Source organism: Mustela nivalis (genome assembly GCF_964662115.1).
Source record: "Mustela nivalis genome assembly, chromosome: 6".
In the NCBI taxonomy this organism is placed as follows: Eukaryota; Metazoa; Chordata; class Mammalia; order Carnivora; family Mustelidae; genus Mustela; species Mustela nivalis.
In genome coordinates, this window is record NC_139025.1 from 18,044,057 (window position 1) to 18,069,081 (window position 25,025).

Sequence of the window (25,025 nt, forward strand, 5' to 3'; positions counted from 1 at the left end):
CTCGTGCTCATTCTTATATCTGTAAGGGAGTTGTGACTTCTTGAGAATGATCTTCAAACAGTCTTCTTGCACCCAGTTAATTCCTACCTCCCCAGTCTTGGCTCCCGGCAACCACTCGTCCACTGTCACCGCAGGTTAGTTGTGCCTTTCTAGATTTTCATATTAATAGAATGGTATTTTTGTATTCTTTTGTGCTTGGCTTCTTCATTGGAGCATGTTTCTAAGACTCGTCCGTATACCTGTAGGTATCAGCTATTCGTTCCTCCTCGTTGCTCAGCAGTGTTCCGTCGCATGTATACACAACATTTTGCTCACCCGTTCACAATGGTGGCATTTGGGTTGTTCCTAGTTTAGAGCTATTATGAGTAAAGCAGCTCTGAGTATTCAAGTGCATGTGTGCACAGGCTTTCACTTTTCTTGGGTGAATGAAATTGCTGCCCCCAAACTGCCAAACTGTTTTCTCAAATGGCTGTGCACTTTCCATCCCTACATCTTTGCCAACACTTGGTATCATGACTTTTTTTGAATTTAGCCATTCTGGTGGGTGGGGGAGTGGTGGAATCTTATTATAGTTTTCATTTGCATTTTTCTCTGAAGACCAGAGATGTCGAACATTTTTCCATGTGCTTTTTTGGCCATTAGTATACCTCCTCGTGACGAGTCTGTTCAAATCTTTTGGGGCGCCTGGCTGGCTCAGTCGATAGAGCACTGACTCTTGATTGAAGGGTTGTGAATTCAAGCCCCACTTTTGGTGTAAAAGATTTTATTTTATTAAAAAATAAAATCTTTAGGGGCGCCTGGGTGGCTCAGTCGGTTAAGCTTCTGACTCTTGGTTTTGGCTCAGGTGGCCATCTCGGGGTCCTGGGATCAAGCCCCACATCAGGCTCTCTGCTGAGCGCAGAGCCAGCTTGTCTCTCCCTCCCCCTCTGCTCCTCACCTGGCATGCCTGTGCAAGTGCTCTTTCTCAAAGAAAGAAAAAAAATCTTTTAAAAATAAAAATAAATTTTTAAAAGATTTATTTATTTGAGACAGAGAGCATGAGCGGGGGTAGGAGGGTGGATAGGGGCAAAGGGAAAGGGAGCAGACTCCTCACGGAGCGACAGCCTGTGTGGGACTCAGGCCCAGGACCCTGAGACCAAGACCTGAGCCTAAGGACATTTAACTGACTGAACCACCCAGGTACCCCCTCGCCCAGTAGTCTTAAAAAGTGTTCAAACCTTCTGCCTATTTTTTAGTTTTAGTTCTGCCTTTTGTTTTTCTTAAAGATTTTATTTATTTGACACCCAGAGAGAGATCACAAGTAGGCAGAGTAGCAGGTAGAGAGGAGGAAGCAGGCTCCCTGCTGAGAAAAGAGCCCGATGAAGGGCTCCATCCCAGGCCCTGAGACCATGACCTGAGTCTAAGGCAGAGCTTTTATTTTATTTTTTTTCATTTTTTTAAAAAAAGATTTTATTTATTTATTTGACAGAGAGAGATCACAAGTAGGCAGAGAGGCAGGCAGAGAGAGAGGAGAAGCAGGTTCCCCACTGAGCAGAGAGCCTGATGCAGGGCTCAATCCCAGGCCCTGGGATCATGACCTGAGCTGAAGGCGGAGGCTTTAACCCACTGAGCCACCCACTCCAGTGCGGCCTTATTTTTTATTTTGTAGTTTTAGTCCTACCTTATTGAGGTGTTTTGTTTTTTAATATTTTATTTATTTGACAAAGAGAGACACAGGGAGAGAGGGGATATAAGCAGGGGGAGTGGGAGAGGGAGAAGCAGGCTTCCCACTGAGCAGGGAGCCCGATGCAGGGCTGGATCCCAGGACCCTGGGATCATGACCTGAGCCAAAGGCAGAGGCGCAATGACTGAGCCACCCCGGCACCCGCCTACCTTATTGAGTTTTAAGGGTTCTTTCTAAACTCTGGATGGAAAGCCTTTGTTAGATATATATTGTGGATGTTTTAGCCTCGTCTGGAGTTAGCGTTTTCCTTTTACTGAGTCTTAAAGTTTTCATTTTGATGAAGTACAGTATATTAGTATTTTTGAGCCATGCTTTTTATGTTCCAAGAAATTGTTGCTTAATCCAAGGAAGCAGATTTTGTATTTTCTCTTGGAAGTTTTATAGTTTTAATGTGCGGATCTATGGTTTTGAGTAAACTTTTGTAGATAATGTGAGGTAAGGGTTGAAGGTCATTTCCCCCAGACACCTGTGTTGTTTCAGCACCATTAGCTGGCTGTACTTTCTCGGTTGAATTAACTTGGCACTTTTGTTGAAAATCAACTATCCGTATATGTGTGGGTCTATATCTGGACTTTTCACTTTCATTCTAGTATGTTAACATACAGTGTTATGTTAGTTTCAGGGCGACTGTATACGTTTCTCAGAAATATGGAATGCTTCGTGGATTTGCATGACATCCTTGCGCGGGGTCCATGCCTCTCTTCCCCACATCATTCCAATTTTAGTATACATGCTGCTGAAGTGAGCACTGTCTCTGGACTTTCTATGATGTCTTACTTGTTCTCTCAGACCATTCTAACGCCAAATGCAGTCTTGGTTACTATAGCTCTGTACAAAGCTCGGTAGTACAACTTCTTTTTCAAAATTTTTTGGGCTGGTCTGGATCCTTTGCATGTCCATATACATTGTACCAATTTGCCAAGGTCTACCAAAAGAGGACACTAGAGATCTTTTTCTTTCTTTCTTCTTTTTTTTTTTTTTTTAAAGATTTTATTTATTTATTTGACAGACAGAGATCACAAGTAGGCAGAGAGGCAGGCAGAGAGAGAGAGAAGGAAGCAGGCTCCCGGCCGAGAGAGAGCCCGATACGGGACTCGATTCCAGAACCCTGAGATCATGACCTGAGCCGAAGGCAGCGGCTTAACCCACTGAGCCACCCAGACGCCCCTAGAGATCTTTTTCAATGCTTGCAACCCTTCCCTGGTTTCCCTCAGCGTGTACGATCACTGCTCACCCCTCACAGCCCAGCGCAGGAGGCCTCTGCCCCTCCTCGCCAGTCTCTCTGTTGCTCCTGGAGCATTGGCCACGTTTCTGAACCCTCCATGCCTTAGAAGAGTTTTTTCTGTCACCTCTAACCCACATACTGGTTACAGGTTTTTAACATGCTTTTACTTTTCCTTCACAGCACTTACCAGTTTGTACAATGATGTGTGTCCATATGGTTATTTGTTTACTATTTGTTTGTTGGCTGGTATTGGTCATGCTCAGTGCAGAGCCTGGCATGGAAACAGCACTCGGTTTTCCTTGGTTGAATGAATGGAGGCAGAGATCGCTTTCTGAATAGTTTATTTGGGCAAAACAATATATTTGCATGGGATGATTCTTAAGTCATCTCAAGTAGCTCCCCTTCGGTTCTTAACATGTGCTCTCCAACAGATACGCCTAACCCAATCCATCATTTAGAGCTTCACAGTCATCCAACAAGGTGTAAAAAAAAAAAAAAAAAAAAAAAAAATCATCCGGCAAAAAAGGGAGACGGGGTAAGAGAGAAGAGTGACATTTTAATACAGTACTAGAATTTAAAATTTTTTATTTACATTTGCCCCTCTCGCTTTCTCAGATTATACAAGCATCACAGCAAAGGAGAGGGATTTCACAGCACCTCTTCCAAAGTCCAGTTTACAGGCAAATTGGTCAATGGAAAAATAAAGGCCAACAAAAGAAGATCTCAGCTCCCCATAAGCGAATTCTCTATTCTTATTCTCTTTCCCCCTTCTCTTAATGTTCGCGACCTTTACACAGAGAGGGATCATCAAGACCGTGTGGGCACGCTGGCTGAACTGACAGTGGTCTCACCAGGACCCCGTAAAGAACCACCGAGGATGCTTTTTATCATTCCAACCATCGGTTTAGCGCCCCTGAGGTAACGGGACCTAATGCTAAGGGTGAAGACAAGTTACCACTCCACCTCAGTCAGGAGTAGGTCCCACACCCCCGTAGAAGGCCTGTGCCCAGCCGAGCTTCGCACAAGAAAACTAGAGAACTGTGGGGAGAAGCAGATTCTGAACCGACTCAGGGCTCCTGGGGCCGAGAGGGATCCACTCATCCACGGAGATGGCAACAAGGAAGGACACCAGGCACATCAGGGGACTGCTCCTGTCCTCACCTTGCATTCAGCTTCCCAACTTCTCCAAAGGGACGGAGCTTTGGGTATTGCTTCATCAAAAACGCCGAACCACAGTGGCAGAACCACTGTGTTCTTCAGGGTCAGTTTATCAGAACTCATCATACCAGAGTCACAGTTCAGGGCCGTCTATCCGGTGCTCTAGTAAACAAGACCTTGACCATGGCTGCCCCATCAGGCTGCCCCATCAGGCCACTCCCCAGGGGCCGACTAAGAATGCCTCCGGGCTGGAGAAGACTAGAATCAACAACTTCGGTAGGTCCGAAAGCTAACTCCTTTGCCTTCCCACTCCCCGCTGCCCCCAGAAGACTCCACCTAAAGGACAAGGTGCTTGGAGAACAGAAGTCACTGGAAATGACAAAAAGGGCAACCTTTTCCTAATTAGGCTATCTGGGCACATGGTAATTGGGTAGGGGCCTAAACACTACATTTCCCGTGGAAAAAGCTGAGCAGAGAATAAGATACATTTCTCTCCACGTGGGAGGTATTTTCATTAGCTGGTTAATGGATGAGATGCCTGCTGGCTGAGCACTGAGCTTCCGTGGTAAGCAGGCAGCTGCAGACCTTTAGGTTCTGGGGCTGCATTTAAGCCAGGAACTGCTCAACAGCCACGAAGAATCATTTGATTTTCGTAACTCCCCCTTCACGACCCGCTTGGGCGATGCCGAGTTCACCTGGGCGAAAGGCTCAGGAGTGCTGATCTTCGTGCAGACAGACCTGAAGGAAAAGCCCCTACGCTCTTCCCCCTTTGCTGACCACACAGCTTACAGCCAGCAGAGATGAAAGCCCATCTTGGCTTACCTCAAACACCAGGAAAGGAAAGACACTCTGGGGATTAGTCACAGCCGTTCTTCATATGAGAGAACCCAGAGCCAGTCAGTTGTATCTACAAATTCTTACAAAATAAGAACTATCCACATTCTTTTTCTCCACAGCCTATGGCCGGACTAGCGGTCCTGTGCTGCTTGCCAATCCAGGACAACTAGTTTGGATGGGGAGCAGGGTTGGGGGGAGAAAGAGGCAGGTAGTGGTAGATAGCATTGCTTTTCCCCCCTTCCCTACGAAGCCAGGAAATCTCTCCACGTGAGCCATTCTTCCTCCTGGTTTTCACTAGTTGAAATGAAGCAAAGCATATTAAACACTAAAAAACAGCTAGATGGGACTAGTCCTAACAAACTTAGATACAGGCTCCCTCAAGTAGGGAAGAAAGAAGTTCCTAGACTCCTCTGGAAATGTAGGGCTGGGTGTCCCAGGACAGGGTATCTGACCCAGTGATCCTCCAAACACAGCACCGCCATCTAGGTGTTCTCCAGAGTTGACATTCTAAAACTCAAGAATGGGAAGGTACAAAGAAAGGCCAAATGCAGTGACAAGTCACTGGCACAGTATTTCATCCCTGGGCTTCTGAAAGGGCGTTAGCAAACACATAGCCCTCAGCCGTTGTTTTGCTTTTGATGTAGTGGTTCCATGACTCATTGCTTATAACCCTCAGCCCTTTCCAGGGGCGTTTCTCTTCACCTTCGGTGACTCCTTCAGGAAGAAGCGTGTTTTCACCATCGGAAGCCCTCACCCTGTCGTCAAAGTTTAAGATAGTAACTATAGGACAGATGCCAAGTTCTTCAAACAAGCAAGCAGGACTTTGGGGTTCTGGGGGTTAGGATGATTTTTAAAGGGAAGAAATTTTCCAGAGCAAAGCAAAAAGTTAAAAGTGCTCCAAGGACCCAGCCCCCGAACACACTCTTTCATTATTTACTTACTGCAGAGTGAATGCCATATTTTAGGGTTAAACTTTTCAAATAAATGTGGGAGGAGAGTCTGCCACTGCCTCTTGATCCATTCTTTGTGATTCTGATGTCTCCTAGTTAGAAGTTTCTGGTTTCTGATGTGATCTGCTGAAAAAGCTCTTATAAGCCGGAAATGGATAAAGGCAATGCTAAATAGAAAGAGGGATGAGGAAAAGTGGTAAGGATTAGTCACATCTCTACTGACTGACTCCGACTACCCGCTTTGGTGGTGACTTGAGTTGACACCTGTGTGCGTCCCATCCAACTCATGACCCAGGCGACCTTCAACCACGCACGACACAATACTTAGGTCCACTCATTCCCAGTGACTGTATTTATATACACCTGCATGATGCCTATGATATGACTGGACCCTATATCACAGTTTCTGACAGACAACCAGCATGTAGAGCATTTTGTCCTCCAGAAAGCAGAGATCCCGTGTGGATCACAGTTTTGTCTCTTCAAAATAAACTTGTAACTTAACTACATTTATTCTGACATAACTTCGCACCAGCAAATATATGTCATATATATGTATATATACATACATACACATATATATTTATGATGTATTTCAATGCCCATATTGACATTTGAAATTGCAGCGACTCCATGCAAGCCGAAGTAAAAAGAGTAGCAAGGTGAAGTTCATTGCTTGAACTTTGGGACTTTTGCAAACCCTACACCATTTGGTAAGTGACTGCAGTGCAAAAGCTATCTGGTGTTCTAGTAGGGTTCTACGGTGAGGAATGAGATGCGGAGGTTAGCGATGTATCTTATTCTACAGGGCTAGTGACTTAGTTACCCCAATGTCTTTTTTTTTTTACTTCAGTTTGTCCATGCTAAATACAGTCCCTGCATTTCTATTTGGTTCTTTGATTCACCCTTTTCTAGCCTTTAAAAAGGTAAAACAGAACCTTGGAATATTTTAAAGGCCGAAGGCTCTCAGATGCTGAGAGTGACTGACGAGAACTTAAGACAGAAAAGCAAACCCTCACTGACCGTCCCGTGGCTCCCCATCTCCACCGCATGTGTCGGAACAAGCGCTGCAGCTGAAGACAAGGAGCACAGGAGAATCTCTACCAATCCAAGGAGGGATTCCAAAAAGAGAGACGTGCAAAGCTATTTTTACACAGGGCTCTTCCATGCTGTTTCCAAGTCTTCCCCGTACTACTCCGATGGCGACTAGAAGACAAGCTGGTCTGGTCGTGGGCGTAATAATGTCAAAAGTTCTCTTCACTTAGGCTTTGGTCAACAGAAAAAAGGAAGAGCTTTAACATGGTGGTTTTCAGATTTGTTCTTTGGTCAAGCAGTTTTATAAAGCTCTCTGAAACTAGTCCCCTCACCTAGTATGGAAAGAGTCAAAATAGAGGATCCCAGTTTAGCAAAGAGATAATGTTCAGAATTTCTCGGGGTGGGGGCGGGGGGAGAAAAAAAAAAAGAGAGACCCTAAACCCCAGATGCCAGATTAGAATTGTCTTAGGACATCAAGAGTAAAGGAGAACTAGCACTCAGAAGAGTAACGTTTAAATAGGTCAGCTTCTAAAACGGGCAAGTTAATAACTTTAATCCTTAAACAGGAACATGACAAATGATTTCTGAGCAGGGGATTTACCAACATTTTCCTTTATAAGTTTAAATCCTGATCTGGACCCAGACCCAGGCAGAGGCACAGTTCTGAAGAGTAGAAAGCAGAGTAGGAAGCAAACACAGACGTTTGCCAGCTCTGTCCCCCAGCTCTGTCCCTTGGGCCCTCGCCCCCTGCTGGCTGAGCAGCTGTGTGCACAGAAGACACAGGGAGGCGGGAGGCGGCCTCACCACAAGGGTCTGTCAGGCCAGGGTGGACCCTGGATGTGGGTGCTTTCTGAACAATTCCAGCATTTTAGATAGCAGGTTAGTTTAGAGCTTAGAAGAACCCAGAAACCGGACACACGTCTCAGACAGTGACCATTATCAATATCTGATGGTGAAAGAAGAAATCACCCGGTGACCAGAACAAGACGACACCTTGGGAGGCTCCTGGCCAGGGGGAGTTCACAAGGGGCGGTTTTTAGCAATGTTAGTGTTCACGGTTTTCCTTAAACAGCTCAACTTCGGACAAAAGGGAGAACACTTTGGTTGAATACTTGACTGGTTTCGTAAGGATTTCAAGGTTGGCAGCCTCTGAGACCTGGACTGGAAGTAAGTGGAAGGCACTTGCTCCCTGGGGAGGAGGGCTGGGGGAGTCTGGAGGCTGCGATGGTGGGGCCAGCGGGAGCTGTGGGTGGGCCGAGTCTGCAGGTGGCAAGGAGAGGCTAACGGTCTGGGTGGTTAGCCAGGGCCAAGCTAGGGTCAGCGTGATTTCATAAGAAGGAGAGTTATAAAATAAAACATTTTTAATGGACAAAAAAGTAGAGTGGGTCACCTCTATTTTTTAAAGGTGAAATGTAGCAAAGGAAGAATGTGAAGCAGTTTTTTACTATTTACAAAATGCCATTTAGAAATGTCTTTTGCGTGAGATGGCCACAGAAGTATGGTTCCTGGAACTGGCTCAGAAAGGCCACACACTGTCCTGGGTGAGGGAGAGTTCCTCCAAGGGAGCACCAAAAAGGCTCAGTCTTCTGTTTCTTCATAGGTTGTCTCATCAAAGGGCCTGTCCAGTAGAGGCACCAACCGATGACGGGAATACTTGAGCTGCAACAGGTCCCCAACTTCATCTATCTCCTTGAGCGCCTAAAACATAGAGGAGCGGAGGTGAGTCGGGGCCAGCAGGACGCAGGCACGCCTGGTGCATTAACGTTTCTAAAAACATTCGTGGCAATATTATCCTCTCGTGGGACCGTGTGTGTCTAGTGCATGAACTCTGATCAGACTACAGGACAGCTGTGGAAAGAGCTGCTTTTTGAGCAAGGACGTCAGGCCGGTCATGACTAACGGGTTGTGAAGAGCAGTTACGCAGGGTAAAGGTCAGCGTTCCTCGAAGTCGGAGGAGAAAAGGAACATACATGCGCCTTGTACTTGCCAGGCTGGCCACCACGGTCCTTTGTCCTCTCATACGCCAGTCCTCACAGCTTCTATCTCACAACAAAAAAACCGATGGGAAGTCTGCATGGAGATGCGCCCTAGGCATAAGAGAGCCCCCATGGTGCACCACAGATCAGACTTCGTAAGAAAGCGGGGAAGCCATGAGGAGACTGGGTAGGTCATGGACAGGGTGGGGGTGCGGGAGCAAGAATGGGCGGAGCCAGGACTTCAACTCACGCAGGATTCTGAACTCGAAAATCCTACCCTTGCGAGATCGTCATATCTTCCCATCAAAAACTACTTATCTCAATATAATTTTCTTTCTTACAAAAGCTGTTTGTTTTTCAAAAAAAAATTCAAGCACTACAAAAAGTTAGGAAATGAGAAGTCCCTTCCTGATTGTGACATCCATCAGCTCACAGAGGTAACCTTTCCAAACCGCGGCTCAGAGGGTCAGAACGGAGGATCCCAATACAAGAAGGGGATACGTATTCACGATTTCTCAAGAAAAATCCAACAGAAGGACATGGACACTCGAAGCCCCAGATACTTCTCGGAGAAATCCGAAGAAGACTGTAAAAATAGTATAATCCTAGCCTCTAAGGCTTTTCGATAAAAGCACCCCACGCAGGCCACACAATGCAGTTTCCACAGCGTCTCTCCAGCCCTGTCATTCACTCCCTCTGAGCCTGGGGACGTTACCCAGGGGATAATGTCATAAATCCAGGGTGAAGGGCCTTAGCTTTGGAGACAGGGCTCTCTCCAATTTCCCATCACATCACAGACATCTTCTGTCCACTCTTATGGTCATAATTTCATATGAAAATGCGTACCTTCTACTTTATAACAGGAGTCAGTCAGTTGAGTATTAGTAAAAGATGTATTTCTGTGTTCTTAAATTTAACTTTGATCTTTTTGAAAAAGATTTATTTGAGAGAGAGAGAGAAAAGGAATGAGTCGGGGGATGGACAGAGGGAGAAAGAATCCTCAAGCAGACTCTCTGCTGAGCGTGGAGCCCAATGTGGGACTCGATCTCGTGACTTGAGCTGAAATCAAGAGACAGATACTAAACTGACAGAGCCACAAAGGTGCCCCTAAATTTAACTTAAAAATCAATGTTTGGGGGGGTGCCTGGGTGGCTCAGTAGTTAAGCATCTGCCTTCAGCTCAGATCATGATCCTGGGGTCCTGGGATTGAGCCCCACATCGGGTTCCCTACTCAGCGGGAAGCCTGCTCCTCCCTCTCCCACTCCCCCTGCTTATGTTCCCTCTCTCGCTGTCTCTCGCTGTCAAATAATTCAATAAAATCTTTAAAAAAAGAAAAAAAAATCAATGTTTGTAGGTAGGGGCGCCCGGGTTGCTCAGTTTGTTAAGTGTCTGCCTTCGGCTCAGGTCTTGATCTCTGGGGTCCTGGGATCGAGCCCCATATTGGGCTTCCTGCTTGGCAGGGAGTCTGCTTCTCTCTCTCTCTCTCCCCACCATCACTCGTTCTCTCTCTCAAATGAATAAAATCTTAAAAAAAAAAAAAATCAGCATTTGTAGAGAGAACCCCCCCCACAATAAATAGCATTCCTTATCTATTCTAGCATAAGAAAACATCCTTCATTCCAAATGTGGAAAATATAGAAAGCAAATTAAAAGCTGGACCTAAGGGGTGTCTAGGTGGTTCAGTCATTAAGTGGCTGCCTTTGGCTCAGGTCATGATCCCAGCGTCCTGGGATCAAGCTCTGCATCGAGCTCCCTGCTCAGCGGGGAGCCTGCTCTCCCTCTCCAGCTCCCCTGTGCTGTGTTCCTTCTCTCTCTATCATAAATAAATAAAATCTTAAAAAAAAAAAAAAAAGAGCTGGCCCTCAGTATGCTTTCAGTACAGTGGTATCTTGGGGCAGCTGGGTGGCTCAGTTGGTTAAGTGTCTGCCTTTAGCTCAGGTCATGATTCAAGGATCCTGGGATCGAGCCTCACAATGGTCTACCTGCTCAGCAGGGAGCTTGCTTTTCCCTCTCCTGCTTCCCCTGCTTGTGCTCGCTCTCTCTCTCTCTAATAAATTAAAAAAAAAAAAAAAAAGGCAGGGCGGCGCCGGGTTGGCTCAGTGGGTTAAAGCCTCTGCCTTCGGCTCAGGTCATGATCCCGAGGTCCTGGGGTCGAGCCCCACATCAGGCTCTCTGCTCAGCAGGGAGCCTGCTTCCTCCTCTCTCTCTCTCTGCCTGCCTCTCTGCCTACTTGTGATCTCTGTCAAATAAATAAATAAAATCTTAAAAAAAAAAAAAAAGAACAGTGGTATCTTTGAGAAAAGGTTTAACTGAAAGCTCCATATGGAAATAATTTAGGATTGAATTTCAGCTGGGAGGAACCCATTAACCATTTATCCCCTGACCTCAGATATAGGATTTATTAATTTAAAACAACACAGGACTTACTAAGTTCACAAAGTGAAAGACATTTATGAACTCTGACTTTAGAATATTTTTTTCATTGATGTAAAAAAGAAAATGAATAGAAAAACTCACAGTAGCCTAAAGGGATCTAGAGTCCATGATTTCCTCTGATCCCATAACAAATATTTCAGATAAATAGGTTTTATTTACATAAAACTGTAACTTTTATGCCATTATGTGGGTCACCCGGTTTGAGCAGGAATAAAGGACCGTTCCAAGTATCGCCATCTGTTAGCAAAACATCTACACTTGACCACCGGATCCCAGGGTGAGATGGGTTCTTAGGGGAAAAATCGTGTAAATCATAGAGTGGAGTCTGGTCCCTGAATGAGAGAATATTCGAGGATAGCTGTGCCCTGGAGCTGATTGATAACCCTGACTTTCTCATTTTTAAAAATAAATTCATTGTGACACAATTCACATGCCATTAAAGTCACCTTCTTAGTATATTCACAGAGGTGTACAATTTTCATCAGTATCTAATCTTAAAGTATTATCACCTTAAAAAAAGGAACCCCATACTCACATCCTTCTCCCTGTCTTCCCCAAGCCCTGACAACCACCAGTCTATTTTCTGACCCTATAGATTTGCCTATTCTGGACATTTCATAATGTGGTCTTTTGTGCTTGGCTTCTTTTACTTAGCATGATGTGTTCAAGGTTCACCCATGTTGTAGGGCTCCCACTTCGTGCTTTTGTATGTGGTTATCCAGCTGTCTGGGACCGTTCATTGAAGACACTATTCTTTCCCTACTAATGAGTCCAGGCTCTCCTGTAGCAAATCAAGCGGCCACAGATGTCCAAGTGTATTCACGGCCTCTCAGTCCTCTTCCAGCACTGGCCTCACGTCTGTCTTCACGCTAGAGCCCCACTGCCTTGACTACAGCCGTCTGGCAGTAAGTTTCATACCCGGGAGGTCTGAGCCCTCCATCTTAGAGTCTCTCTCTCCATACTGTTTTGGCTACCTGGAGCCCCATAACAGTCCCATATAAACCTTTCTTTTCTTTTCTTTTTTTTGAAGGAAAGACAAACTTTTGAACATCTAAATAGAAGAGAATGGAAGAAACACTGAAAGGCACAATCCAAATAAAAGAAAAGGAAGATACAGCAGCAATAATAAACGGAATCCAATTTTCCAGGGTCAGGATGTGATGAAGAACATACTCGTACTTGCGGAAGTTTTGTTTGACAGAAATAAGGACGAAAAATCAGTCTTCAGAGGCCCAGAAATAAAAATGTCAATTAAACTGCTACAACGAACCCTTAACATGTATTCTTACTCTTCATGATTAGAAACTCTCCAATGAATCAGTGGGTACTTCTAGCAACTGCAGCTGACCCGTGAACAACTGTGTATGGGTCCACTTATATGTGGATTTTTTCAATAAATACAGTACTATAAATGTCTTTTCCTTACAATCTTCTTTTCTCTATCTTACTTTATTGTATGACTACAGTATATAATACATGTAACTTACAAAATATGTGTTCAGTGCCTGTCTGTGATAACAGTAAGGCTTCCAGCTGACTATACCTAAGTTCTGGGGGAGGCAAAAGTTACATGTAGATTTTACTTTGGGATGGGGCAGCGTGTTAGCTCCCCTATACCACACCCCTCATGTTGTTTAGGTCAAAATAATTTTATGCAGATATCGCTCTCTAGAATTCTATAAACTCCCAGAAAGCAATACTTATTTAAAGTCTTAAATGTGAAATAATAGCACGTTAAGAGACTATCACAATATAAGAATTAAGAGACCATAATTAAATTCAATAATTATGAGCCCTTCCTACATGCCTGGCTGTGGTATATCCTGGAGATATAGAACAAGCAAAAGAGACGTAGTCTCTGCCCTCAAGATTTATCCAGTGGAGAAGACTGCCATCAAATAATTCCAGATGGGAAGGATTTACTAAGGGAGAATCTTAAGAGTCCAAGGAAATGGCAAGCAAGAGGACTGGGGAACATGCTCGAGCCAGTTTCCTTTAAGTGGAGATGGGAAGAATCTGTAGGAGTCCGCCAGCCAAGGAGAGAGAGGACTCAAGAGAGAAAATTCTAGAGAGACAGAACAACATGTAAGAAGGCTTATTGTAGAAACAGCTCGAGTACAAAGAAAGTGAGACGGTTGTAGAGGCCATCATAAAGGAAAGCGTGGAATGAGACAAAGCCATCAATTCCCCACAGCCCTGATCACACAGGGTCTAGTGGGCAATGCTAATGGTTTTGCTTTTTTGTGTGTCGGGGGTGGTGGTGGTAATTAGCAATATTTTAAGCAGCATCGCATACTCCCTCCTCTATTTTACCGATTAATACCTCAGGTGCTCAAAGAACTTCAGGATCAACAGATGATCAATTTCATCTGATATCCAGGCCTCTGTAGCATAGATGTATTTACATCAAGGTGAGAGTGTCTACTTACAGTGTCAAGTATTTCTTTGGTATGAGCTGCGGACAGGCAAAACCTGGCTCTGGACTCAATAATTGGAGTAGCAGGAAATCCCACCACAACTACGCCGATATTCCGCTTCAGCATCTCCCGTCCAAAGGCGCTGCGAGGGGAAAACAGGGTAAAGAAACCAGGAAGAGTAATAAACCACAACACAAAGGTCTTGTGGTCCTAAATGATTTAAACTCTTAGATGATACAGACCCTGGAGACTTCTATTAGGAATCTCTTCTAACTTCTTCTTCTTTTTAAAGACTTTATTTATTTATTTATTTGACAGACAGAGATCACAAGTAGGCAGAGAGGCAGGCAGAGAGAGGAGGAAGCAGGCTCACTGCGGAGCAGAGAGCCCGACACGGGGCTCGATTCCAGAACCCCGGGACCATGATCCAAGCCAAAGGCAGAGGCTTTAAACCACTGAGCCACCCAGGTACCCCTCTTCTAAATTCTTTTATGTTAAAATTGCCTCGGGGTGCCTGGGTGGCTTAGAGGGTTAAGCCTCTGCCTTCGGCTCAGGTCATGATCTCAAGGTCCTGGGATCGAGCCACGCATTGAGCTCTGTGCTTAATGGGGAGCCTGCTTACCACCCCCTCTCTGCCTACTTGTGATCTCTCTCAATCAAATAAACAAATAAAATCTTAAAAAAAAAAATTGCCAGACTTAGGGGCACCTGGGTAACTTAGTCGGTTAGGCAGCTGAGTCTTGACTTTGGCTCAGGTCATGACTTCGGGGTCCTGGGATTGAGCCCCACACTGGAGCACTGCATCAGGCTTCGTGCTCAGCAGGGAGCCTGTCCCCCTCTCCCTCTGCTCCTCCCCACTGCTGGCTCGTGCACTCAGACTCACACACACACACACACACACACACACACACACCTTCTTTCTCAAATGGATAAATAAATCTTAAAAAAAAAAAAAAAATTGCCAGACTTCTTCAATTCAATCCTAAAGTGGTCTTATCCCAAATGGTCTCCTTCACGAAGGTGAAGAATATAGTTCTCAGAGACCTATTTTTGACAGGGCTTGCCTAAACTAATTTGCTGTTACAGCCTTAAAGTGTTCTAACACATAAGAGTGATTCAGAGGCTTCAAAATGAACATGAGTTTAAAATCTTGTCCTTGAAATGTTAAGTTTGGCAGTTTAAGTAATTCTTTTTTTAAAAAATTTTAAATATTTTATTTATTTGACAGAGAGAGAGTGAACAAGCAGAGGGAGGTGCAGGCAGAGGGGAGGGAGAAGCAGGCTTCCAGCTGAGCAGGGAGCCTGCTTCTACCTCTGCCTGCTGCTCCCCCTGGTAGTGCTCTCCGACAAATAAATAAATAACATCTTAAAAAAAAAAAAAAGATTAAGGGTGGAGAGGAGGATCTGCTGTAACATTGATTTCTTTCTGCTGGCAGAATGGCCAACTAGCATTAGCTCTAGACCAGGCACTTCTTTTTTTCCCCCTAAGTTTATTTATTTCAGTGATTTCTATATCCAACACGGGACTTGAACTCACCACCCCGAGATCAAGAGTCATATGCTCCTCTGACTGAGCCAACTAGGTGTCCCAAAGACCAGGTATTTTTTGACTGACTTGAATGTTAAGCTGTCTTTGCAATTTAGGGTTTCCTTTGGTTTTGTGAGGCAACCTCATCCCCAGGCTTCAGCTGACTGCCCAGACTCCACAAATCTTGTTTCACTCCCCACCCCAGACCAAATTGGTGACATGGGACCTTACTCCATATACATATCTTGTCTAAACGACACAATTCTAACTTCATGTACATTTTATTTGCTAATTATGTTGTTTCTTGACTATTCCCTTAGGCTGTTATTGTTTGTTTGTCTGTTTTTTAAGTTTATGTAAGTAATCTCTATTCAATGTGGGCTTGAACTTAACCCTGAGATGGAGAGATCAATGTTCCTCAATGTACCAGCCAGGTACCCTTTCCCTTAGCATTTTAAAGCATTTGTTTGAGAATAAGACTCCCCCCATTATAATTACCTGAGTAACTAATTTCATAAATGCCAGCCATTCCCCTCTCTTTCTAGTACTTCCTCTGACCCCGACCACACTGGACCCTCCCAAATGGTCTAGTTCTTTCTTCCGTTTGTCTCACCCTCTGTAAATCTTAATTATAATGCACATAGTAGCTTCCCTTGTAGAGCAAGTTAGACCCAGTTCTCTCTAAAGAAACAGTTCTAGAGTAAGTCCTCCAGATCAGACAACTCTTTGTTTACTTACGATAACTCCATTTAAAGGAGAGAAAACCCTACACACACCTCTGCTTTGGTTCATACTCTCCATTGCCTCTGAAGACCAAATGCGCATATGCCTTCCTGTTGAAAACTGAACTCCTTTTCCCTCAGTGGCCACCTTTTCCCAACTGCCCTCTTATCATCTTTGGAATCCCCCTACTTCTAGGCTCCCCACTTTTGTCTCCCCTCCTAGAGATCCACTTCGATGAATATTTACTGAGTGCCCTCTAACTGCCAGGGACTCTGGTGGGCCCTGGGGATTCAAAGATGAATAAAAAAAGGGGCGCCTGGGTGGCTCAGTGGGTTAAAGCCGCTGCCTTCGGCTCAGGTCATGATCCCAGGATTCTGGGATCGAGCCCCACATTGGGCTCTCTGCTCAGCGGGGAGCCTGCTTCCTCCTCTCTCTCTCTGCCTGCCTCTCTGCCTGCTTGTGATCTCTGTCAAATAAATAAAATCTTAAAAAAAAAAAAAAGATGAATAAAAATATTTGCTCCTTTAATAAATTCCACTAAACCTGAGAAACGATCCTCATCCAATTTTATAGTTAAGATCCAGTCAAAACTCACAAATCTGAAAAGATGTGTGGTTTTTTTTTTCACTGAGTCTACAGTAAGCAGATAACTCCTTTCTTCTACATTTCTGATGCAGTTTTGCATACATTTGATTTGCAAGTAATTTTATTTGCTCACTTCCTATTACTTTTCAAATGTCTTCTGGTTTGGTTACACCCGGAGCTCTCAAATACACTGGAAGCTATTCCAGGGCAAGGCTTTCTGTTATACATGAGCTGCACACACACGGAAGAAACTGGTGTAGGCTGCACCTTGGATAGCCACGCAACCACACGCCCAGACCGGGCAGCCCCACTCAGCCCTGGGGCACTGCGCTTCGGCTCCACCCACCTTCTTGCTATTCCTCAATCGGGTAAGCATGTTCCTGTGCTCCGGCCTCTGCAGAGACCTTCTCTCTCCGAGCCGCTAACTCTGCTCCTTCAAGCTTACATGTCATTTTCCCCTCCCCGCTCTCTTGCCTCCCCCCACCTCCCCGTTTCATACCGTCATCTGCCTGCCCGCGGGACACTCTCAATCCCCCATATCCTGCTCTACTTTTCTCTATAACATGTAATGTCTTCTAATAAATTATGTCACTTATTTACTACATTTGTCTGACTCCTGCCCCATTAGAATATAAGCTCCCCGAGGGCAGGGATTTTTATATTTGTGTTCTGTCCACTGATCTATCCCAATCTCCTAGAAGAAAGCATTAAACTCAGTATGTTTAATGAAAGACTAACAAGCTAACACGTCTTACAAATTAGAATCTACTAACCCGGAATCCACTAATTTGGAATTTCTAGCAAATCTTGACGGTTAACATAGTGAGGCCCAGATGATATTTCCCAACAAAATATACAAGCCTGAGTCTAATATCACAGGAGCCTTAAGTCTAATGAGGCCAGTCTATAGCCTGCAACAGAACATACCCAATTTTGGCCGGCATATAAAGCATCAAAGGCACAACTGGAGAGTCTTCATTCCCATAGATGATGAAGCCCATCTCTTTCAGCCGTCTCCTGAAATACCTCGTGTTTTCAGCTAACTGCTGGATACACTCTTTGCCTGGAAAATCATGAAGAATAAAACACAAAGTAATACTAAGAAAAAAGGAGTGGAAAAAAGACAGCAATCTATCTCCATTTTATCAATCAGTCATGTATTCGGTTCTTCATTTCTAACACAAAATATTTTCACATAACAAACTGTATGGAATATAAACAAATCTTGCTTTGTGGTTTGTCAAAGTAGGTGTTCCCGGCAGATTTTGTAATAACATACGAAATGAAGTTCAACGATGAGCACTGTCTTGGCACGTTAGCGTCCTTACACATTGTCACTCCACCGTCCCTTCACAGTCGTGCTCTTCATTTCATAGATTCGAGGACTCTCACAAAGGTGGTGACTGGTCTGCAGTCACACGGTGATATGAGACTAGAATCTAGGCCTCTCATCTTCAAGATTCCTTCCAATGAACCGCGCTGCAAATAATTTTACACATACGACCAGATATACAGCCATAAGAGCCCTAAATTTTCCTCTAAAGAGTTTGATTTTAGGGGCATGTGGGTGGCTCAGTCAGTTAAGCGGCTGCTTTCAGCTCAGGCCATGATCCCAGGGTCCTGGGATCGAGCCCCGAAATTGGGCTCCTTGCTCAGCGGGAAGCTTGCTTTTCTCTCTGCCGCTGCCTGCCACTCCCCCTGCTTGTGCTTGTTCTCTCTCCTTCTCTGTGTCAAATAAATAAATAAAAGCTTAAAAAAAATACTTCAGTGTGGGTGGTATTTTAAAAAAGTTTGATTTTATGTCACCATCTTCCTAAAACTTCTATCAGACAACAGTAGTGTATCCATAATAACATAAAATCATATTTTTAATCTTAGTTTATTCACCTTCCCTAAAATACAAATGGTTCAAACAAACATTTCTTAAACTCCTAACTAACTAAATATTTGGACTGGGTTTTGACATTATGGTAGATCAATCTATGAAAAGACATCCAAAGAATCGTTCTGCTCTGAAGAGAAAGCCTAAATTTGAAACATCAGCTTGCAAAGGGCCAAGAACTGTTTTAGGGTCTTCTCGACCACAAACACTCACAAACAAGGAAAGGTCGCAGTTATTTTCTCACGTATATTAGAGAGCCAACAAATTCACATTTTATAAAATACAAACGTCATAAAATTCAAAAGATAAGTTAATCAGTTGGTCAGAAATACAGGTGGCTACCAAACATCCTTAGAATACCAAATTATCCATCCATTCACTGACGAAAAGCTACCCTAGATAAGTCTGCTACGAATAACCCAAAGTTGATACTTTGTGCAAATAAATTCAAGTTGACTTCAACTGGCTCACTGTGAGCTCTGAGGAATGCCACTTCAGTTGCGAGCCCGGTCTCACAACAGTAAAGCAGGCATTAAAGTGCGTTACATTTCCTTACGCTGAGAACTGATGAGCCCTGTGCCCAAGTTTCCCCCTAGAAATACCTACACATGCTCACTCTATGTTTAGGAAAAAAGAGACTTCTACTTCTGGCCAGGATAGAGTACCCAGAACCAGATTTTACCTTTCTGCTATCAACAACAGAAAACTGGACAAAGCACACAAAACAAAATGTACACAAAATGTTTTTCAAACACTGGGCCATGGGCAGCGCGGGACTGTGCTGTTGGAGAAAAGGAAAACAAAACGTGAGCCTCTGGATTGCTCCCTGACTGGCTGGAGGCAGGTCCAGGCTGCTGCCCAGGGAGAGGAATCTAGTCTGGTCCGGTGAGGACACCTGAGATCGGTGTTGGGGATGCTAAGGTGGCTAGGATTTCTCAGGCAGGATACAAGAGAGGAAAGAGGAGCAGAGAGAGGTGTGGGGTCTGCAGCAGGGTCCCCCGAGCCTTTGGCAGAGTGCCATCTGGTCCGCATGAGAAGAAACCACCAGGGGCTGGGGAAAGAAGCACCAGAATCAACAGTTCCCAGGCTTATATGGAGCTGGCGACAGTTTGTATTTTCACCTCCCCAAATGGGAACCCCTCAGATCATACTAGTCGTGGAACGAAATTAGCTCTAGACTAAAAGTTGCTGTGGATCTCTCCTGACACCTTAAAAGCAAGTCTGGAAAAGATCCAACTGATTCGAAGAACACAGTCCAATACTACCTAAAGGAATGCAACAAGGTGCAGCCCCCAATAATGTGAAATTTACATCTGGCAGACAATGAAAAATTCCACGCATTCAAAGAAACAGGAAAATATGACCCATCAACCAGGAGATAAGTCCATCAACAGAAACAGACCAGAAATAACAGAGGATCGGCAGACAAGGATATACAAAATGCTATCGTAAATGCCCTCCATACATTCAGAATGGTGGAGGAAGCGTGATAAAGGGAGAAAGGAAATATATAAAAAGGAACACACAAGTGATACACGCAACAATACTGATGAATCTAAAAAGCATTGTTACACGAAATAAGCGACACAGATTACACACTGTGCATTCATTTATAGGAAATCCTAAAAAAGACATAATTATAGATCCAGAAAACAGAGTAATGATTGCCAGGGAATGGAGAGAGGACTGCCAAGACAGGGGTAGCAGGGAACTTTTGGGGGGCGGGTATGACAAAAATATTCTATCGCTTGATTGTGGTATGGTTACCTGACTATATACAATTGTCAAAACTCATGGAATTATACACTTAAAATTGGTGAACTGTACTGTATATAAATGATATCTCATTAAAGATGGTTTTTATTTTTATTTTTATTTTATTTTTTTAAAGATTTTGTTTATTTATTTGACAGAGAGAGATTACAAGTAGGTAGAGAGAGAGAGAGGAGGAAGCAGGCTCCCTGCTGAACAGAGAGCCTGATGCGGGACTCGATCCCAGGACCCTGAGATCATGACCTGAGCCGAAGGCAGCGGCCCAACCCACTGAGCCACCCAGGCGCCCTAAAGATGGTTTTTAAAAAAATTTAGTGATACACCTGCATATTAGTATATATTATTTTTTCTGCACCCACTTTATTATTTTGCAACTTGCTACTTTTTTCTCATCACAAACCAACTATTTAAAGATTTTTTTTCTCATTCCAAGAATATAAGAAAAATATCAAGGAAAAAAAGAAATCTTAAGGATGTAGACCATAACTTCTCCTCCCTCCCCTTTTAAAAAAGATTTTATTTATTTATTTGAGAGAGAAAGCAGGCACAAGCAGAGGGAACAGCAGAGGGAGAGGGAGAAGCAGGCTCCCCAATGAGAAGGGAGCACAACGAGGGGCTTGATCCCAGGACTCCAGGATCATGACCGGAGCCAAAGGTAAAAGCTTAACTGACTGAGCCACCCTGGTGCCCCAGACCTTAACTTTTCCAATTACTGTATCATTCTAAGCAAGTTTTCTTTCTTTCTTTTAAAGATTTTATCTATTTATTTGACGGACAGAGATCACAAGCAGGCAGAGGGAGATGGAGAAGCAGGCTCCCTGCTGAGCCCAGGACCCTGGGATCATGACCCAAGCTGAAGGCAGAGGCCTCAACCCACTGAGTCACCCAGGTGTCCTAAGCAAGTTTTCTTTAATGAAAGCAACTGAACATCTGTCTCACTATTCATCACCACCTGCTCCCCGACAAGAGTCTCAGAAGAAAACACACCTAAAACGACACTCACATACCACAACCTGAACATACTGGGAACTTATACTCCAACTTATACATCCCCATTATTGTTGAACAGTTTTCCTTTGTAAAGATACACCACCATTTTTCTGTTTGTTTATCCACTCACATGTTAATGGACATCAGAGACTAAAGACCTTCATCTTGGCAGCTATAAAGTTAGATTAAAAAGAATTCTCTCCAAAACATATATTTAAACATCTTAGTCACACTGGAATTGAAATAAAATTTAAAAATAAAATGAAAATAATAAAAAAAGAATTAACACCTCAATTTCATTTGATCCTAACTGCTTTTAGATGGGTAGAGTAAAAGAATGTACTGTTTATACTTTACACATAAAGAAACAGGCCCAAGGATGTTAAATTATTTCTCTAAGGCCTCTCTTTCTGGAGGCAGATCAAGATATTCTGATTCTGTCAGTGCTTTTTCTTCTACACCACACCAAGCAATCAGGTATTTTTCAAACTTTAAAGTGTTTAGCCCTTTATTGGGTAGGAGTATCTGAGTCTTATTTTTAAAACAGCACCGACTGGCAAATGAATGGGGTTGGGATGAATGAGCCTAAGGAGACACAGGGTAAGTATGAGACAAGTGAAAAGCAGTTATTCTAATAAACTCGGCCTAACCAGCAAACGGCAATCACTGCTGGTGAGTACAGACAGGAATGAAGACTGGAAGCGTCAAAGAAAGAAGTCAGCTCAATCCGAAATGGCAGTCACAGTGAATCACACGCATTAAGTGGTGTATTTAACCTACAAAGTCATAGCCTGAACCTTGAAACTGCCAATATTTGACTATTTGTGACCTAAAAATGAGAATTTCTTGTGGTTCAACCTAAAAATTTTAAAGATGGTAACAGGAAAAACAGACAAATAATTGTACACAATTCAGTAAGCTCTGGCACTTATACATACTGGGAAGTAGTTACATAGTTATTCTTAAGGTGATGCTGAATTACAAAGACAATTACCCATTTTTAATTAAATATCATCTAAAATACTAGTTAAGAGGCACCTGGGTGGCTCAGTTGGCTAAGCTTCTGTCTTCAGCTCAGATTCTGAACCCAAGGTCCTAGAATCCAGCCCCATGCTGGCTCCCTGCTCAGCAGGGAGTCTGCTTCTGCCTCTGCCCACCCCACATTCTCCCTTGTGTGTGCCATCTCTGTCTCAAATAAATAAAATCCTTAAAAAAAGTAAAATAAAATACTAGTTAATACTAATGCCAAGAAGTGTAATCGCTACTTAAGTCCACTCTGCTAGCTCATTTCTAAGGAGTTTTCTTACCACAGAGTTGCAGCAAGTTGTAATGGGCTGGAAGAATGGTCTAATCGCAATTTCTTCTTTCTTTCTTTCTTTTTTCTAAAGTAATCTCTACACCAACATGGGGCTCAAACTGATGACCCGAAGATCAAGAGTCGCATGTTTTACCACGTAAGCCAGACAGATGCCCCTCCAATAGGGATTTAAAACATGTGAAGTGTAAAAAGATTTAGCTTTACTGAAAAAAAAAAAAAAATCTAACTCTTAAAATGTCTTTATCCTTTTTGAGAACACAGATGGTGAAAGAAGAGGTCAGCATTCTTCTCTACTTTTCAAACATAAATCTTAACTTTTTTTTAAAATAAAATTTTTGATTTATTTATTTGACAGAGAGGTCACAAGTAGGCAGAGAGGCAGGCAGAGAGAGGGGGAAGCAGGCTCCCCACCAAGCAGAGAGGCTGACACGGGGCTTGATCCCAGGACCCTGAGATCATGACCTGAGCTAAAGGCAGAGGCTTAACCCACTGAGCCACCCAGGTGCCCCAATTTTAGCAGACTTAAAAAAATCCGCACACAACTACTGTATATGCACAGTTTTAACTCTTGGTGAACAATATAAATTGGTCATTTTCTCAAATCTGAGCACTTTTCTTTTAATTGACAATACTGAATTTGATGAAATAGTTCATCATTTATATGGTTCATATAAATGATCTTTATATAGTTCATCATTTCATTCAATGAAACAAACATGTTTTATTGAGACTTTTATAGATGTACATATTTTTTTAGAAGTAAGGATCAGTTTAATGCAGATTCAACATTCAGTTGTTTTCCTTTAGGCTCCTGAAAACCCCAGAGACTTCAGAATATTTTTTTATTACTGTTGGTTATCAAATCTAAATGTTCAGTTGCCAGCACACTTCCTCTTTCTTGGAAGAAGTAAATTATTTTTAGAACTCTGATTTCCTGATTAAGTAGAGTCAGGAATCCCAGCAATTCTCCCCATTAAAGGATATGCTTGCACATGTAAGGAATGTTCTGTTTACCTAGGGTTTATTTAGTTCAGGAATATCTTAAGTCTTGGGGCAAGTCCGGCCTTCCCTGAACTGTGTGCATCTGCTCCCTCTGCTCAGCTTTACCCAGTTTAAAATCAAAGTCAAACCCTCCACTTTCCAAAAGAACCCATCCTTCTCTTCTAATTTATCAAAAGCATTAGACCTAAGAAATTAATATTTTGCCAACATTACCATATTTCATGGTCAGGTTTTCAGATTTGAGTCTTTCTTAGAAAACACAGTCTCAAGAGACTCTGTTTTTCTATGAATTGATAATATTACGCTCACCCAGAGATGTTTAAGCTTTTTTAATCCCAAATTCACCTCTCTGGCAAACCCTTGCTCCTACTGCATTCCTACAGTAGCATCATTTTTAACTTGTTCTCTGCTGAGTATTTCTGTGCCCCATCACACGCTGCTAATTCCAATTATAATGCCCCATAGCTCTCCTAAAGGCATTCGTCCAGTAGGCAGTGAGGACCAGACTTGTTAGCAATACTTTGTGCTAGCCTTTCCTTAGTTTTTCCCTCTTACAAAATATGTAGAAGAAAAACCCAATACTAAAATATCCAGGGAAAATGACTTTGTGAGAATGAAAGCAGATGCACAGGTGGAAAATAAATATTTGTATGGTTAGTATTGTCTGATTTGTGCCTTCATTCATATGATTTTTTAAAAAGAGAAAGGAAGGGCCAGCCCCTTTATGCTTTCATTTCCTGCCTCTAGGCAAGGGCTTTAACTCCGTAAGTACTGTTTTCATAACACTTCCCCTGTCTTAGAAATTCCTGGGACACCCAGCACCAAAAATTTCAATATTTTTCCAGGTTTGTCTTAAATAACAAAGGCTGGCAGGAGAATGCCTGAGACTACCCCATAATATCTAGATAATTCTGTGGTGTGTGTATGTGTGTGTGTGTGTTTTAAGTAAAAGGGTGATTTTTTTTAAGCGTGATTATTATATAGTAGTTGGATATTTTTAAGATATAAATTGAGTTATCAGAAATTTAATCTCATTCCAGTTTTTTTTAACTTCCTTTGATTTTCCAAGTATTTAAATGCTTATTTTTACTTAAAGTATTAACATTCCTACAATAACATGCACAAATCTTTAGGCATACAGTTCAGTGAATACTGAATACACCTGTCTAACCACCAATCAGATCATGAGATTAGAACGTTTCCAGTTTCCCAGAAGGCTATCTTGTGCCTCTTTCCAGTCTCCATTCCTCCTTGCTAAAGATAATTTCGACACTATTTTGACTTCTATCACTGTATATTAGTTTCGCCTATTCTTGAACTTCATATAAATGGGAACATCCATGCAATACATATTATCACTCTTTTGAATCTGGTATATATTATTCATCATTATGTCTTCTGAGATTTATGTGCACATTTGGGTGGAAAAATATGGTTCATCTGCATTGCTACCTAGTATCAAACAATA

General features: G+C 43.1%; 1 protein-coding gene across 1 annotated transcript in view; it reads right to left on the reverse strand.

Moving 5' to 3' along the window:
* Window positions 1-3,272: 3,272 nt before the first annotated feature.
* Window positions 3,273-25,025, reverse strand: part of SPTLC2 (serine palmitoyltransferase long chain base subunit 2) — a 114,425-nt gene continuing 92,672 nt past the window's right edge. The window contains exons 10-12 of the mRNA XM_082733672.1: window positions 17,520-17,655; window positions 13,770-13,899; window positions 3,273-8,626 (exon numbers count right to left, since the gene is read on the reverse strand). Coding sequence (XP_082589798.1) covers window positions 8,507-8,626; window positions 13,770-13,899; window positions 17,520-17,655 — 386 coding nt within the window. The 3' untranslated portion in view covers window positions 3,273-8,506. The remainder of the gene's footprint in view (window positions 8,627-13,769; window positions 13,900-17,519; window positions 17,656-25,025) is intronic.